Source organism: Polypterus senegalus, chromosome 13 (genome assembly GCF_016835505.1).
Source record: "Polypterus senegalus isolate Bchr_013 chromosome 13, ASM1683550v1, whole genome shotgun sequence".
NCBI lineage: Eukaryota > Metazoa > Chordata > Cladistia > Polypteriformes > Polypteridae > Polypterus > Polypterus senegalus.
The window spans coordinates 23,386,339-23,405,392 of NC_053166.1; the positions used below are offsets into that span (position 1 = coordinate 23,386,339).

Genomic DNA, 19,054 nt, shown 5'->3' on the forward strand with positions numbered 1-19,054 from the left:
GGCAGATTTTTTTAAAGAGTTGAGGCAGAAAAAGACAAATTGCCTTCCGTTGCCTTTCTGGAACATCTTAAGTAATACAGGGGTATATCACTCATGCAAAAAAAATAAATTTCTTAACACAAATGGATTAAACATTTATAATTAAATCGATTTCCATAGAAATTCCCAATAAATAATATTTTTGATTTAAATAAATAGGATTACTCTGCAGTACTTCAACTGCTCCCACTACAACTGGCACTCTCTAATTCCAAAGTATATCCATCCATCCAAAGTATATGGTTGATTATTATTAAGAAAGTGGGGGAAATGTACATTTAGGGAAAATATGTAAATTTCAAAACCTCAAGCAAATTATAATGAGATTTAAAATAATTTAGGCATTCATTGTAAACCACAGAAGTTGTGTTTCACTTTACTTTTGGAAAAGAAAAAAGAGGAGGTAAATGAAGATGAAAACTCCTATCAACCTCAGCGGTATAAGCGCTGTATCACATTTTTCATTTCATATTAAAATAGTTAACATCTATTTTAACGGCATACGTCATTAATTATTTGCGTGGATATATATGATTTCCATTTAAGGACTGAATATGTAAATTCATGACTTTAATCATCATATAAACTCTTCCAAAGACAAAAAAAAAAATAATTTTGATTTTTTTTAAACAAACACGAGGTGTCACTGTCTCCCAGTTTTCCGCCGCTACTGTAGCAGAAGAAACATCAATAAAGATGCCCTGCCTTTTTATTTGCCTGTTTTCAGCAGACAGCGTGAACTGATTTTTTTCATTGTTGGCTTCTGTTTCAAAAGAGGCCTGACCTCGTATTGGAGATACATTTTATTCAGAATCACTGGAACACAATTTGAAGATTTTGAAGAATCGTTAGTCTTCTGTGGCATTTTGCTGTATAAAATAGTAATTATGGACAGTTTAGAAAACAGAAGATTTCATGGCCGCAAGAGGAGTGTCCTCCTTTCGGCTTTGTTCTTGTGCCTTTGGGAATATACATTCGCACATATACGCTATTCCTTTCCAGAGGAGTCAAAATCTGGAACGATTATTGGAAACATTGTGAAGGATTTGGGGCTCGACATTAAACAACTGAATGGGCGAGGTTTTCGTGTGATTTCTGGATCAAAACAACAGCTGCTGCAGGTAAATCTCAAAACTGGAGATATTTTTGTAAATGGGATAATTGATAGAGAAATGTTATGCGGAAGAGATCAGAAATGCTTTACTGCCGTTAAAATTATAATGGAAAATCCTCTAGAAATACATCAGGCAGAGATCGAAATTTTAGATATTAATGACAATTCTCCAGCCTTCCAAAACAAGAAAAAAGTCCTGGAAATTTCAGAATTAACACAAATCGGGTCTCGTTTCTCAGTAGAAGGGGCATTTGATCCAGATTCTGGTGTAAATTCATTAAAATTGTATCAATTGAGCAAAAATGACTACTTTGGCTTGGAAGTAAAGGAAGATAGCAAAACAAATAAAATCCCAGTGTTAGTGCTACTAAAAGCCTTGGACAGAGAAGTTTGTGGAGAATTTGATTTTTTGTTAAAGGCGATTGATGGCGGTAATCCGCCGAAATCTGGTGACATGAATATTACTGTAATAGTTAGTGACGTTAATGACAATGCGCCGATTTTTGTTGAAGAAGTATATTCTGTAACATTGGAAGAAAACGCTCCATTAGGCACTCTTGTTTTGAAAGTCAAGGCTACTGATTTAGACGAGGGCAGTAATAGTGAGATTGTGTACTCGTTTGAGGAATCTGTAAATAACATAATCTCTGAACTATTTGTACTGGACAGTGTTACAGGAGAAATAACGGTGAATGGTATGATTGATTTCGAAGAGACAAAACTTTATGAAATTGAAGTAAAAGCTACAGACACTGGACATGTACCCATGAGTAGCCAGTGCACAATTTTAATTAAAATTAAAGACGTGAATGACAATGCGCCCCAAATAGAAGTGACATCATTAACGAGTTCAATTTCCGAGAATGTAAAGCCAGGTACAGCAGTCGGGCTTATCAGTATCACAGATTTTGATTCAGGTGTAAATTCTAAAATAACGTGTACCTTATCTGACAAACTACCTTTTGAACTAAAACCGACAATGCAAGAAAATATGTATTCCTTAATTACAAACTCGAGACTGGATCGAGAATCTGTACCTCAATATAATATAACAATAATTTCCAAAGACTTCGGTCATCCTTCTCTGTCGTCGTTTGAAACGGTTTCTATTAATGTACTGGATGTAAATGATAACAATCCCAAATTTCTGGAAGACCCTTATGTATTCTTTATTTTGGAAAATAACACTCCTGGAGCTTCAATGTTTGCAGTCAGTGCAGTGGACGATGACGCCAAAGAGAATTCCCTTATCTCGTATTATCTGCTGGAAAATGAAGTCGTGGAGAGGCCAGTAGTGCCTTTTCTCAGCATTAATTCTGACAATGGACAAGTGTCCAGTTTTACAACATTTGACTTTGAAAAAGTGAAAAGTTTTACCTTCGCTGTCATAGCTAAGGATTCCGGAGTCCCTTCGCTTAGTAGTAGCGTCACTGTGCACGTTTTTATCTTGGATCTAAATGATAATCCACCAGTAATTGTTTTCCCTTTCACTACTAATGGAACTTCAGTTGTAGAAGAGACCATTCCTCGAAACGTAAAGGCTGGACATTTGTTTACAAGAATCCGAGCTTATGATGCTGATGTTGGATACAACGCGTGGCTTACTTTTTCTTTGGACGATGCCACCGACCCTTCACTTTTTCGTGTGGGGCGCTATACAGGAGAAATTAGGACTATTCGAGCAATTGCCGAGTCTGATGTCGCTGTTCAAAAAATAGTGGTACTAGTGAAAGATAGTGGGAGTGTTTCATTAAGTGCTTCTGCAACTGTAATTGTGACAACAGCTGAAAACATGGAAGCCAATGCGTTTTCTGACATTAAAAGCAGCAGGACACGGGAAGGTAAAGAGAACAGCATGACATTTTATTTGATCATCATATTGAGTTCAGTTTCATCATTGTTTGTTATCTCCATAATTGTTTTAATCGCTTTCCAATGCCAGAAAGCAAATCAACATTTATTAACTAAGTACTATTTAGATGACACCAACTATGCAGAAGTGAGTGGATCTCTTTTTCACAGCCATCATTACCAAACAGCTGAAAATCGACTCGTACTTGTTGGACCAGAAGTTAACAGAGAATCGGTAATGGATGTGGGGAGTAATGGAAACACCCTACTAATTCCTGATAATGGAATGAAAATTGCGCAAATGGTGAGTGACATTTTAAAAATATATTTCATTTCCTGTTTACTGAATTTCAAACGGCTGATTCGTTGCCATTTTTATGACAAGTTTTGTCCTTGTAAAGAACTGAACACTTAAAGGACTGAATTTTAAAACCATATGTAACTGGCAGATCTCGTACATTTTGTTGTTGTTATTATTATTATTATTATTATTATTATTATTATTATTATTATTATTATTATTATTTGTTTCAGTTGTCAATGGTTTAAACTATATTTGTTTGAATAATTCCTTTTAAGAGGTAGATTTTCAGCTTTCAATTTTGGAATTCACCGTTTGTTTTTTGTTTCATACCCTCTTCTGAGTGCAGGTGCAGCATGCTATAATGCCTAAAATGAATGTAATGGGACATTTACAGAAGATATGTGCCATCTTATGTACACATACACACACACACACATATATATATGTTCATTCTGAAGGTATGAATCCCAATCCAATTATTTTTTTGGATGGTTACCAGGTATCGTGGTTGGTTGGCCAGTTGGCAAACATCTGCCATGTCCTCTTAGTTGCGAGAATCAGATTATAGATATGTAATAAAGTACCTGCCAAATAGTTCAAAGAGTACACGACACGTGTTTTGCCCTAATTGGGTTCAGCTGTACACACCTTTGTCCCCTTTACAGGGATTGAACATCTGACGGTGTGTCACGGCTGGTTTGCTTACTTGACAGGGTAAAGATCGAATTGTTACATTCATAGGTCTTACTCGCAATGATATATATTTAAATAAAATCAACAGTGTCTGTGTCTATTTGTTGCTGTGTCTTTGTTATATGCCATTTAGTATGGGATTTGTAAAAGAGGTACTGATGTTTATGATGCGGCATCTGTTGGAATGAAAAATGCAATGCTTTTCATTATACATGCATTACAGAATACATTCCAATAGATGGTGCACTATAAACTTTAACATTGAATATGCTGAGGTCTATGTTGATAGCTAACACTTCAACTTGTATCTATGGAAAATGTATTTTATTTCCTAAGATTTAAAACTTATAGAATATTAAAATAAGAATCTTTATATCTGATATATAAAACAAGTTTTTGTCAAAGCAAAAGAAATAAATTCTGAAACACTTCAAAGTTACTGAAAATGATAAAAAAGAAATCTAAATGATAAGATTTAAGAAGTATTCAAACTCTAAATTTAAAGCAAACTTTGCTCATGTGCAGTGCATTTCTCTGCCAGTTCAACTTGTTGATGTGGTCTAATATGTAGGAAATGGCCTGTTCTCAGTTGATTTAAGGAAATAAATATCACCGTCCCTCCCAAATCTCCCATCATGCTAATGTTAAAAAAACCTTTCTATAATGCAAACCAAATTGATGACAAAAGATCATTAAAACATTGAAACTAGTTAGGAATATAATTGGGCTCAAGTCTAGGGAGGGGTATTAGACCATCTCAGAAGTACTAACATATAGAGCTCAGGGTAGTCCAGTGGTTCTCAACCTGTGGGGCGGACCGCCCTAGGGGGGCACGAAGTAACAAAAAGGGGGGCGCTAAAGATGTGAAAAAAAGAAAACAAGAATCAAAAATATGAAAAAAACATCTGTTGAAACCAAAACAAATTAACTTAAACTACATTCTTATACTAGAACAATAAATATAGAGTTTGATAAATGTCGATAAAAGTTAGGTAGGTATAATAAAATATGCATCTACATTTCAAAAAAATGTCAAGGGGGTGTGATTAAAACTGGTATGAAAACTCGGGTCGCAAATACCTAAAGGTTGAGAAACGCTGGGGTAGTCCATCATACGGATGAGGAAGAAGCATGTAAGTACAGCCATACTGCCAAGGTCAGACTGATGCTCTAAATATAGTTGCTGAGCAAGAATGGCATTTGTCAGAATGGCTACAGTGATACCAACTGTCACTCTGACTGCCATTCCAGAATGTGTGGCTGTAATTGAAGAGGAGGTTCACAGCTTCCCAATCTCTAAGGCTTTACACAAAGTGGGCCTTAATGGAAGAGTATCAAGGGAGGGAAAAGAAAAAAAGTACACGTTCTTGTCCATAAGGAATTAGCAAAACATTACTTAAAAGATAATGCAAAGATGTGCCAGAGCGTTTTGTGGCTGCATGAGATTAAAGTGGAACTTTTTAGCTTGAATCCTTAGTGGTTTGCATGTTGCAAATTTAACACTGAACATCTGTAAGCAACACCTTCCCCACTGTAAAATGTGGTGGTGGCCGTGTAATGCACGAGGAAGCGTTCTGCTGTAAAGATCTGGTCGGGGTCCAAAGGAAAGTAAACTGCTCAAAAAAGTTAATGGACCACTTTTTAACCAGAGTATGGCATCAAGTCAATGAAACTTCTGGACTATTGATATGATCAGTTAAGTAGCAGAGGGGGTTGTTAATCAATTTCAGCTGATTTGGTGTTAATGAAATTAACAACAGATGCACTAGAGGGGCAACAATGAGACGACCCCTCAAAACAGGAATGAATGGTTTAACAAGTGGAGGCCACTGACATTTTTCCCTCCTCATCTGTTATTTCACTAGTTTTGCATTTGGATACGGTCAGTGTCACTACTGGTAGCATGAGACGATACCTGGACCCTACAGAGCTGCCACAGGTAGTCCAACTTCTCCAGGATGGCACATCAATACGTATCATTGCCAGGAGGTTTGTTGTGTCTCCCAACACAGTTTCAAGGGCATAGACGAGATTCCAGGAGACAGGCAGTTACTGTAGGAGATCTGGACAGGGCCATAGAAGTTCCTTAACCCATCAGGAGGACCGTTATCTACTCCTTTGGGCAAGGAGAAGCAGGATGAGCACTGCCATAGCCATACAAAATTACCTCCTGCAGGCCACTGGTGTGAATGTCTCTGACCAAACAATCAGAAACAGACTTCATGAGGGTGGCCTGAGGGCCCGACATCCTCTAGTGGGCCCTATTCTCACTGCCCAGAACCATGGAGCTCAATTGGCATTTGCCATAGAATATTAGAATTGGCAGGTCCACCACTGGTACCCTGTGCTTTTCAAAGATGAGAGTAGGTTCACCCTGAGCACATGTGACAGACATGAAAGGATCTGGAAAAGCCATGGAGAATGTTATGCTGCCTGTAACATCGTTCAGCGTGACCAGTTTTTTAGTGGGTCAGTGATGTTCTGGGGAGATATATCCATGGTGGATGCACAGACCTCTACAGGCTAGACAATGGCACCTTGAATGCCATTAGGTATCGGGATGAAATCCTTGGATCCATCGTCAGACCCTATGCAGGTGCAGTGGGTCCTGTGTTACTCCTGGTGTACGACAATGCCCGGCCTCATGTGGCAGGCAGTTCCTGGAGGATAAAGGAATTGATACCATTAACTGGCCCCCATGCTCGCCTGACCTAAATCCAACAGAACACCTCTGAGACATTATGTTTCAGTCCATCCAATGCTTAGCTCAGTGATATCCTGGTCCAGAACTGGGAGGAGATCCTCTAGGACACTATCTGTCGTCTCATTAGGAGCATGCCCCCCCACCGCCCCGACCTTGTCAGGCATGCATACAAGCACATGGGGGCCATACAAACTACTGAGTACAATTTTGAGTTGCTGCAATGATATTTCGGCAAAATGGACTACCCTGCCACATCATTTTTTCACTTTGATTTTCATGGTGTCTTTGATTTCAGCCCTCTGTAGGTTGATAATTTTCATTTCCACCAAGCGATGTGGCACCCTTTCATTCCTAACACATTACCTAGTCCGTAGCAGTATAGATATCCAGCAGGATTTTTTTCACATTGAGATCTGATTTTTTGAGCAGTATATATGCTGGACACTACAGAAACATATAGGAGAAAAACCTTTTTCCCTCCTCTGTTATGGGGCAGGTACTATTATTGTGAGTAAGTAAATAAAAAACAGCTGATTAGCAAAGGCAGAGATGTAATCTGGGAAAGTAAAGAGTAAAAACCACGAGACTGAAATAACTAGAAAACCAGGGGAAGAAAAGAGCAAGGCGTTACACAAACTAGAATCACAATCCAAGAGTGCTAGGACCAACAAGAAAAATAAACTACAGTAAGAGATCTTTTATTTTTTTAGTGGAGAGAATCCATTGAGGAATTAGGCATATTACAATGACCACTCTATACTGCCTCACTTATATGATAACAGTAGATGTTAATGTCACAAGATGTTTCCAGATGGCATCATGCAAATATGGAAAATCTAAACAGAAGTGGAAATATAACATTTGTGAAATTAAAAAAGAATGAAAATAAAACCTGAAAACTAATTTCATTGATGTTAACCTAACAATACACAAAAGTGTATCTTTAAAACTGGTTAATATTGCACCCTCTGCCAGAACACTTTAAATATGGAAGAAGATATGTATACTGCTTTATAACTTCTGTGTGTTCAACATTGTTTAGATTAGTTTAAGCGATGTTTCTAAATAATATGATAACTCCTATTAAGTTTTCTATGAGTGGGGATGTTTGTGTAATTGTAACATTCATTTAACATGCCTCCCATCTAGGAGTATTCTCTGCTTTCCACTTTTTAATGCTTGGATACATATTTTTTTCTCTCTTTAACATTTTTTGTAGACCATCTAAGCTAAAAAAATCAAATGGGAGGAGGAATTAGGAGAAGGATAAAAGGAAAGCACTATTTTTCTTCTTAACTATTGACTTTGTTTTCTCATTTCATTTGTTAATAATAAAAACAATACATTATTGCCTAAACTTACTGTATGAAATTATAAATGTGATGGGTGGCATGGTGGCACACTGTTAGTGCTTTTGCATTGCAGAAAAAAGACCAGGGTTTGCATCTTGGGTGCATGGTGTTTGCACACTCTTCCTCTGTCCGTCTGGGTTTCCTCTCCCAGTCCAGAGACATGCAGCTTAGGTGGACTGGTGATGCTAAATTACTCTAGACAGGGGTGTCGAACTCTGGGCCTGGTGGACCGCAGTGGCTGCAGGTTTTTCCTAATCAGTTTCCAGTGCTAATTAAGTTCTTTACCCTTCATTTTAATACCCTGTTTTCAGGATTCTGTCCTCTGAATGTATTCTTTTCTTCATTAAATGACAGACAAACAGAAATGAAACGTGAAAAGAGCCAACAGATTACCAGCTAAATTGGAGCTTCAGATTTAAGCCAATTTTACTACAACTAGTTTCTTAATGAGAAGCCAGTTCTTGCTGTTAATTAATTTCATGGCTTGTTGCCGCTCTCATTCTGCCACAGCAGACATTTCTAAAACTGTTGATTTTTCTGTTTTTTCTAAGAACACCATCAAAACATTTTAGTTACTGGAGTGGTCAACCTTACTGAGACCTTCACCATTCTTTATTTTCAGATATTGGGTGTCGTGGCGAAAAATTCATCGTCAGAAGGCTTTTTACCTAAAAATAAAGGCTATTAGGACTCGAGATAGACAGACAGAGTTTTAAGGCTTTATTGCAATAAATCAACCACACGGACTCAATCCAGTTCGGCCGAATGAGATTGAGCCCTGATCATTACAACAATTGAAGTTTTTATAACAATTTCTTATCATTTTTACCTCATTCAATTAGCTCATTCTGCACCTGGTTTTACTGTCCATTATTCCTCTTGGTGTCTGTTCGGCTTATTCTGATTGGTCTAAGACTTGGTGGATGGCTTCCTTTTACCATCTTTGGGCTATACTTATGTAATTTCCTATCTTTTCTGACCTTGCTATAATGAGCTGTCTTGCCCATCCCACTTCTGACTCCTTTCTAGTACTTTCTGGCCGAACTTTGAGTTTCCATGGGAACCCTTATTATCTCCTTACTTTTACTATCACTGGCCCCCTTATGGAATTTGTTATCTTTCTATGCTGTTCCCATTTTCTCTAACTGGCCAAGGCTTCAATTCCATATATGGGTTTCCTCTCATTGTTTTCTCTCTTAAGCCTTTCAAACTTTTTACAATTTATGACCTGAAGCTTAAGCTTTGATTAAAAAGAAGTATAGTATGTGCTTTCATTTGATCATTGCTTGGCATGCTTGATTTGTCTTAATTTCTACACTAAAGTTAATTGCTAATATATTCTTCTAATATTTTTGCTAATGCCTGAATTTACTAAGATTTTCTCTTCATGCATTATGTCAGCATGACCCTGCTTACAGCAAAAGCCTTTTGTTGCCTTTCTGCTGATTCATCAGCCCAGCTGCCCCTTGATAGGAGCCTTTTAGAGGCATCTTCTCTTTTTTATCTCTTCCTATCCTTGAATCACAGGTGTTCTCAAACTCTTATCCTGTCCAAAGCTAGTCTCGGTGTATCAATTAGCTGTTCTTTTCTTACTTTGGAAATTTTAATGTAAGCCTAAAAAATAATGCAATATAACTGATTTTTAGTTAACTATTTGCTAGACCTATCTTATTTGCTTAATCATTCTAATTTATGCTTAATCTTAATATTTTAGAAGCTATATGTTAATTTGCTATTATCTGTTAATATAAAAAAAAATCCTTCTACATGGGGGATGGGCACAGATGAGCAGGTTGTGTGACAGCTTGTTTTGTGTTTCATTATTGTTTGGCTGTTAATTAAGAAAAAAGAAACAACTAAGGGTGCTGAGTCAAGTTAATTAAAACTAAGGAAAAAGAAGTTAATTAGCAGCAAAAACTGGTCACTAATGAAGATGGTTAGAATGAAAACCTGCAGCCACTGCGGCCCTCCAGGACCGGAGTTCGACACCCGTGTCCTAGTAGGTGTGTGTTGTGTGTGAGTGTGTTCACTCTGTGATGGACTGGCGCCCTCTTCAGGAATTGTTCCTGACTTGTGCCCTGTGCCTGATGGGATTGGCTCCAGGTTCCTGCAACCCTTCTCAGGATTAAGTGGAGTTCAAATATGATATGGTATAAATGTAATATTTGGTAATTACTCGTGCTGGGATATTTACAGTGTTTTTGTTTTAGCTCTAGCGTTGCTGCTTTATATTTAGATAGATAGATAGATAGATAGATAGATAGATAGATAGATAGATAGATAGATAGATAGATAGATAGATAGATAGATAGATAGATAGATAGATAGATAGATAGATAGATACTTTATTAATCCCAAGGGGAAATTCACATAATCCAGCAGCAGTATACTGATTCAAAGAAACAATATTAAATTAAATAGTAATAAAAATGAAAAAAATTTAAAAAAATTAAAATAAAATTAATGTTAGCATTTACTCCCCCGGGTGGAATTGAAGAGTCGCATAGTGTGGGGGAGGAACGATCTCCTCAGTCTGCCACTGAAGCTACTCTGCCTGGAGATGACACAGTTAAGTGTATGCAGTGGATTATTCATGATTGACAGGAGTTTGCTTAGTGCCCGTCGCTCTGCCACAGATGTTAAACTGTCCAACTTTAATCCTACAATAGAGCCTGCCTTCTTAACAAGTTTGTCCAGGCGTTAGGCGTCTTTCATCTTTATGCTGCCACCCCAGCACACCACCGCGTAGAAGAGGGCACTCGCCACAACCGTCTGGTAGAACATCTGCAGCATCTTACTGCAGATGTTGAAGGATGCCAACCTTCTCACAAAGTATAGTCTGCTCTGACCTTTCTTACATAGAGCATTTGTATTGGCAGTCCAGTCCAATTTGTAATCCAGCTGCACTCCCAGATATTTAAAGGTCTGCACCCTCTGCACAGTCACCTCTGATGATCACAGGGTCCATGAGGGGCCTAGGCCTCCTAAAATCCGTCACCAGCTCCTTGGTCTTGTTGGTGTTAAGGTGTAAGTGGTTTGAGTTGCACCATTTAACAAAGTCTTTGATTAACTTTCTGTACTCCTCCTCCTGCCCAAACCTGATGCAGCCCACAATAGCAGTGTCATCAGCGAATTTGTGCACGTGGCATGACTCCGAGTCGTATTGGAAGTCTGATGTATATAGATTGAACAGGACTGGAGAAAGTACACTCCCCTGCGGCACCCCTGTATTGCTGAACACAATGTCAGACCTGCAGTTCCCAAGACGCACATATTGAGGTTTGTCTGTAAGATAGTCCACGATCCATGCCACCAGGTGTGAATCTACTCCCATCTCAGTCAGCTTGTCTCCAAGGAGCAGAGGTTGGATGGTGTTGAAGGCGCTAGAGAAGTCCAAAAACATAATTCTTACAGCACCACTGCCTCTGTCCAGGTGGGAGAGGGATCGGTGTAGCATATAGATGATGGCATCCTCCACTCCCACCTTCTCCTGGTATGCGAACTGCAGAGGGTCGAGGGCGTGACGGACCTGTGGCCTCAGGTGGTGAAGCAGCAGCCGCTCCATGGTCTTCATCAGATGTGACGTCAGAGCAACATTTTAATCCCAATTTACAGATTTAGACTGAGGTTTTTACTGGTTTGAAGTTGTTGTTATGCAATTATTCTTAATTATACTGTCACGCCATAGCACACTGAATGTTTGGTATAATTTGTTTTCTCTTAATAATGAAAATGAATGGATAATGTACAAACCTTAATCTTTTCAGTTTCACCAAGTTTTAGGCATCACTATAGCTTCTAAGATTTGAAATCAGCCACTTCAATGCTGGTTCCCGGGTGTTTGAATTTAATTTAAAGTTTATTTTGCTTGTGCATTGTCTCATGCATATAAGTTGTAAATTTATCCGAGATAGATATTTTTTTCTGGAAAAAGACAATGCAGATTTTGAGTGTTGCCCTCAGTATAAATATTTAGAGATTCATTACATTGAATGAAAATATGGTTCTGTTAATATAAAAAAGATTTACAGAAAATGTTTATGCAATCAGTATGAATAATGAAATAAACACGGTTGTGCAGTTTCTAAAACGATCACAGGGTGTCACTGCCTTCCACGTTTTCAATACTTCCTAACAAAAAAAAAAAAAAAAGAATCGACGTAAAGACCTTCTATTCATTTTGATTTAGTCGCTCACAGGAAAATCATCGCACGCTGTAGTAAAGTGTTTAATTTGCAGGGATATTTCTATTGAAATATTGGGGATACAAATCTGTATATTCAAAACGGGATTTTTCTTCGTACTTGCAAATAATGAAAGGAATGCAACACTGCCAGCGGATTTTCCTCATTTCAGTTTTTCTCTGGTGCTGTTGGAAACATGCATTATCTCACCTGCGTTATTCTATACAAGAGGAATCAACATCTGGGACAATTATTGGAAATATTATTAAAGATCTGGGTCTTGATATTAAAAATCTTGAAGGTCGAGGATTCCGTGTCATTTCTGGATCAAAACAACAGCTGCTTCAGGTAAATCGCAAGACAGGGGCCCTGTTTATAAATGAAATCATTGACAGAGAAGTACTATGTGAGAAGGACAAGGACTGTTTTATCAGCATTAAGATTGTCATTGAAAACCCATTAGAAATTCATGAAGCTGAAATCGAAATTGTAGATATAAATGACAATTCACCGGCCTTTCCGGAAAAGGCCATCAGCTTAGAAATCTTAGAATCGAGTCCATTGGGGTCGCGTTTCCCTTTAGAGGGGGCCTATGATCCCGATTGTGGTGTGAATTCGTTGAAATTGTATGAGCTCAGTCAAAACGACCGTTTCATTCTTCAAATAAAAGAGGGCAGCAAGAAAAGCAAAGTTCCAGTTTTAGTGCTCCAAAAAGCTTTAGACAGGGAGCTGAAAGAAAAATACGACATTTTACTGACCGCATTCGATGGGGGGAATCCTCCGAGATCTGGGAATATGAATATTAGTATATTAGTTGGGGACAGTAACGACAACGCCCCCGTTTTTCTTGAAGAAACGTATAGTGTAACATTAGAGGAAAATGCTTCCGTGGGGACCCTTGTACTAAAGGTAAACGCCTCAGACTTAGACGAAGGCACTAATGGCGAAATCGTTTATTCATTTCAGCAGTCAGTTCAGAATAAAGTGGGCGAATTATTTCAGCTTGATATGTATACAGGAGAAATAACAGTTAAGGGGGTGATCGATTTCGAGGAGAAGGAATTTTATGATTTTGACGTTAAGGCTACAGACAGAGGACAGATACCACTAAGTAGCCACTGCACTGTATTAATTAAAATCTTAGACATGAATGATAATGCACCTCTGATAGAAATAACATCCCTAACGAGCTCGATTTCCGAGGATGTAAAACGCGGCACAGTAGTCGGGCTAATCAGTATTACAGACCTTGATTCTGGTGTTAATTCTAAAATGAGGTGTACATCATCCGAAAACCTGCCGTTTGAACTAAAGAAATCTTTGCAGAAAAATCTGTATTCCTTACTAACAACCTCACTGCTGGATCGTGAATCGACATCATACTACAACATTACAATAACTGCCAAAGACTTCGGACAGCCTTCTCTCACGACTTATGAAACAGTTACTGTTAACGTGTTGGATGTAAACGACAACCATCCACGATTTTTACAAGATCCTTATGTATTCTATCTCGAAGAAAATAACACTCCTGGAGCCTCCATCTGTGCAATAAGTGCAGTTGATGAGGATGCGAATGAGAATGCGGTTATCTCATACTACTTGCGGGAAAATGAAGCTGTGGATAAGCCGTTATTGCCTTTTCTCAGTATCAATTCTCTTAATGGTCAAGTCTTTAGTTTTGTAACCTTTGACTTTGAAGAAGTGAAAAGCTTCACCTTCATCGTTGTAGCCAAAGACTCGGGAGGTCCTTCGCTTAGCAGCAACGTAACTGTGAAGGTTTTTATACTGGATCAAAATGATAATTCGCCAGTTGTGGTGTTTCCCCTCACCGCAAATCAAAGTGCAATTGGAGAAGAAACAATCCCAAGAAACGTGAAAGCAGGACACTTGATAACAAGAATCAGAGCATATGACGCTGATGTTGGATACAACGCTTGGCTTTCTTTTTCTCTGGATGAGGTCTCCGATCGGTCACTTTTCAGTGTGGGGCGCTATACAGGGGATTTAAGGACACTTCGGGCGATTACGGAGTCTGATATGACTGTTCACAAAATGGTAATATTAGTGAAAGACAGCGGGAGCTTTTCATTTTCTACATCGGTCACAATAATAGTCACCGCAGCTGAAACAACAGAAGCCCACGCATTGTCTGAAATCAACACACGCACAATAGAAGAAGACAAGGAAAATAAGTTGACATTTTATTTGATTGTCGTCTTGAGTTCAGTGTCATCTTTATTTTTAGTTGTTGTAATTTCTCTTTTCGCCTGTCAGTGTTGGAAAACACAACACGATTTAATAAGTAACAAGTACTTGGGCGACTCAAATTACGCAGAAGTGACTGGATCACTTTTTCATGACCAGTACCAGGTAGCAGAAAAGCAGTTCGTTTTCCTTGGACCAGAAATGAACAGAGATTCAGCAATGGATACAGAGAATAACGGAAATACTCTAATCATTTCCGATAGTGGGATTAAAATTGGCCGCACGGTGAGTCATACTTTCAAATCAAATACTTTTTTTCTTTGCATGTTTACTATCGCTATTTACTTTCTATAGCAATTTTATGATTTCGTTTTTAAAACGATCCAATGCATCAAGAAGGGATTTGGAAATGATTTCTATATTTCCTGTTCTAACCTGAGGTTTAAATTGAAAGAAATTTCTCAGAGAGGAACATGGTAGCATAGGATTTCACGATGCTGGCTATACTGAAAACAAAAAAAAAAAAAACTTTACGGAGGGGCGTTCATTTTATGTATCTAATTTAAGGTTATTTAACTTAGCTGGCTGGTATTACAAAACTCTCTTAGACGTCACAGTAAGACAATTAATTAATGTTGAAACAAACGTTGAACTGATTTCTTTTAACAGAAGCATAATCAGACTCAGCGACTGTTGTCATACCTCACCTATTTTGCTAATCTTACTCAAAATAAATAATTTGTTAATACTCAAAACATGGTATTACAATTTCCCCAATACAAAATTGAATTTAGCTGGTTTAATCTCTCGCCCCTTTTGTTGCATTAGGGTCATAGAGATCCCCACAATTTGTACAGTTGCAAAGATAGTTGAAAGAAAAGTTTGTAAAGAAAGATGATTATTATTATTATTATTATTATTATTTTATTATTATTATTATTATTATTATTATTATTATTATTATTTTCTCTGAATGCCGTGGATTTTGTGTGGTTGGGGAACTCACACTGTATCAGAAAAGTATATTTTTCTTTGCTTCTCATACAAAGGTAACAATTATTGCTAAGACTCCATGAAAAGTTAAAATATCAGCTGAAATAAGTAGGTGTTTTTTATGCTTTATTGTTTGTTGTGATATTATAAATGACTGTTTTAAGTATATATTACGCATCTTACGTCAAATGTCATTACTTTGTTATGAACTATTGTACTGATCAATGTACTGATTTAATAATTTCATCACGTTAAAAATTAAATAGTGTAATCACATATAGTAAACAAATATTATTTTTAAGCAGCAATCTTGCCATAAACAATAACCAAATTCAGAAATTTATTCTCTGAGTGAGTTGAAATTATGGGAAAACTTGTAGTAAACTGAATGCCAAATAGATGAGCTGATACTAATTGAAAACTAGTTATCAAATAAAACAATAATTATAAATTTGTGGGTTTACATGACAAAACAAATTGTGCCACACTTACTATTAAAAAATGTTTTTAGAACACATTCTAGTCATTTTAACTCAAATAGCAATAACAAAGAGAGTGTAAAAATAGAAATAACGCTTTCCAAATAAATACATTTTATAGCTAACTTTGCATAATATTACAGGTAATTTAACACTACCTTTTTATTTATTTATTTTTTTTAATAAGATGGATAGGTGGACAATTTGTTAAAGATAAGTTTGATTCATCGTGCCAATTATACATACATTTTGTGATAGTTTTATATTAATGTTTTGACATAAATTTCAATGACTGCATATTTATCGATACAGTCCTTTCGTCGTTTAGGTAATAAATTAACTTCGTTAAGTTTTTTTTTTTTTCAGTTTGTTTCATAGGTGTGAATGCATTTGTTATCTAGGATCGCTAAAGTTGTAGAGGTGTGCTTTGTTGGTTATTGTTAAGCTGATTAGATAGGTCATCTTACAGATAAATTACCTGAGGTAAACATTTTCAAAGGCGTCTTTGAGCAAGTATTTATATAAAAAAAAATATTTTTATAGCTCATCATCCTCAGACAGGACTGAAGCCAAATAAGATTGTTTTTGTTTCACTGTTTTGGAGGCTGCGTGGTCCTGCTTACTCCTTTTATTGTACTTTTCTGCTATTATTAGTTCTGTCACATCAAGACTACATTTATTTTCAGTTAATCTATAGCACATTGTTCTGTTCCTGTTAACTGGAAACTTTTCATATGATTCTTAAGACCAGCTCAGGTTAAAACAGGCCTTTGAAATCAATAGAGCTTGTCATGTCCTATATAACAAAATAAGAATTTGAACTCGCATGCCACAGATGTACTGTTTATGAATACACTACTTAATAATATATTTTAAGAGTTTGTTCACTTTGTAAAGAATTATTTTTCTTATGGTTGAACAAAATGAATCTTTAAACCAGCATTTCTCAACCTTTAAGTATTTGCGATCCGAGTTTTCATAACAGTTTTAATCGCGCACCCCCTAACATTTTTTTGAAATGTAGATGCATATTTTATTATACCTACTTAACTTTTATCGACATTTATCTAACTCTGTATTTATTTTTCTAGTATCAGAATGTAGTTTAAGTGAATTTGTTTTGGTTTCAATAGATGTATTTTTCATATTTTTGATTCTTGTTTTCTTTTTTTAAATCTTTGTGCCCCCCTTTTTGTTACTTCACGCCCCCCTAGGGGGCTTGCCCCACAGTTTGAGAACCACTGCTTTAAACTATTTCCATCTGTGCCCCCACATTCTTGTTGAAGAACAGATATAATGGAAGTGAGTGGCACCTATGCTCCTTACTTTACATCAATCATGTCATGATTTTGTATATTTGAAAATATTCCACTCTGTCTGTCTGTCCTCACAGGCTATGCTTTACAGTTCTAGAATAATCTTAGTCAACTGAGCTGATGGCACTAATTCTAATGCTGTCATGCTTTATTTCAATTTGGGAACTGAAAATACACAGAATATTAAAGATAACATGCAAAAACATTACGGTTGTGGCATTACCAGTGCTTGAAGTCAACTCTTTGAGTTTGTAACCACACCAATAGTTGGTTTATCGGTGAGTACCGTTACACATCTGGCGGTTGAAGATTAATGATTGGAGCCCATACCCTCCATTCTAGAATTGAATTGTACCATATTACCACCCTAGAAGTTTCATGAAGGTCTTCATCCACGGTTCCTTGATGAAAGTGTATTGTGCACCTTAAGCTTCATACAGCCCCAGTACAAACCTCCTTCGATTGAATTTCAGAATTTTAACGGTGATACCGCTCCAAAAAGTTCAGAAATTATAAATTTGAAGCATCTGATATTTATTTTTCCATCTCACCCTTTGCTGATCATAATACACTTCAACTACTCTTGAGCATCTTCTTATAACTGTAATATTGGAAGAACTTCTTTAAGTTATATTTTAAATTGCTAACAATTGGTAGTATTTTATGGTAACAGTCGTTAAGGTTTTCATAGACATTTTTCTTTTCCTGAACTCTTTAATAATCAACTGGAAAGATTTTGTCAAATCCTGCTTTTTTTTTTTGGTATAAATGTATGCTTAATTGAACGATGTAAGCTTTTTCATCTACTGAAATGTACTTTGAATCTAAAGATAGTAGAAGTAACAAAATGAAGGTTAGATGACAGATAATATTGAGAGACAGAAGAATATGAGCAGATTACCCAGAAACAGATGCCAAAGTTACAGTGAATGAAGCAGGTAAAAGTCCTAACATGAAAGTCTTTTTGGAAGCTCCTTTAGGCTTCTTCTAACACTTAAAGTGTGACAAAAGACAGACCCAAAAAGAGACATGCTTAGAGACAGCGAATAGGGTTATAAAATCAGACAGACGTCAAATGTACCAAATGTCACACACGTGCGCATGGGAGGCAACTAAAAGGCTCAACTGACAGTAATTCTTTGCCAAACCAGGGGATGGTAGAGTGCGCTAATCCTCTTTTCATTGACAGACCGATCACAGGAAGTTCTGCTTGGTTCCAATGACGTCAATCACGGCTCCAAGATGTCAGTTCTGGTTCTGGCCATGTCACTTCCCAACCTGGCATAAAGGACATCATTTCCGGTTCCTGTCTGATGACATCATTTCCTGTATCTCATTCTATAACCACCATGTTTGCCTGTTTGCGTTTGTTTGTTCTGGACTTAAATCTGTAACACTGAACCACAATCTTTGCTATTTTTGGCATTCGAATTCAAGTATACAGGCGGCTGCCCCCAAACCTCTTTCTTTGTGGTGTGGAATCTATTAGAGTGGCGTAGTCGGCGAGATGAATGACTCCGGGAAAAATCGGGGTCAGAACCGGAAGTAAGGTCTTGGGGCTGGGACTGATGTCATCAGACCCAATCAGAATTTCCTGTGATTGGTTTGTCAATGAAAAAGAGTAAAGATTAGTGCACTCTGCCATACCATGGTTTGGCAAAGAATTACCATCAATTGAGCCTTTTAGCTTAATGAAAGCTAAAGTTTATAGAGATCACAAAATAAAATAACAGAGTCACACAGCAAATTGACAGTGTATGAAAAATTAAAGTAAGAAAATTTAAAATATTGTCATGAATGATGGTCGAGAGGTACAA

At 37.1% G+C, this 19,054-nt stretch overlaps 1 protein-coding gene across 7 annotated transcripts in view; it reads left to right on the forward strand.

Moving 5' to 3' along the window:
• Window positions 1-19,054, forward strand: part of LOC120542147 (protocadherin alpha-C2-like) — a 503,189-nt gene that overhangs the window by 62,348 nt on the left and 421,787 nt on the right. For 2 of the 7 annotated variants that reach the window (XM_039774348.1, XM_039774357.1), the window contains exon 1: window positions 11,612-14,734. The exons of 4 other annotated variants lie outside the window; for them this stretch is intronic. In XM_039774348.1, coding sequence (XP_039630282.1) covers window positions 12,371-14,734 — 2,364 coding nt within the window. In that variant the 5' untranslated portion in view covers window positions 11,612-12,370. Of the gene's footprint in view, window positions 1-890; window positions 3,309-11,611; window positions 14,735-19,054 lie in introns of those variants that run through there. One more of the 7 variants, XM_039774343.1, reaches the window with a different exon arrangement.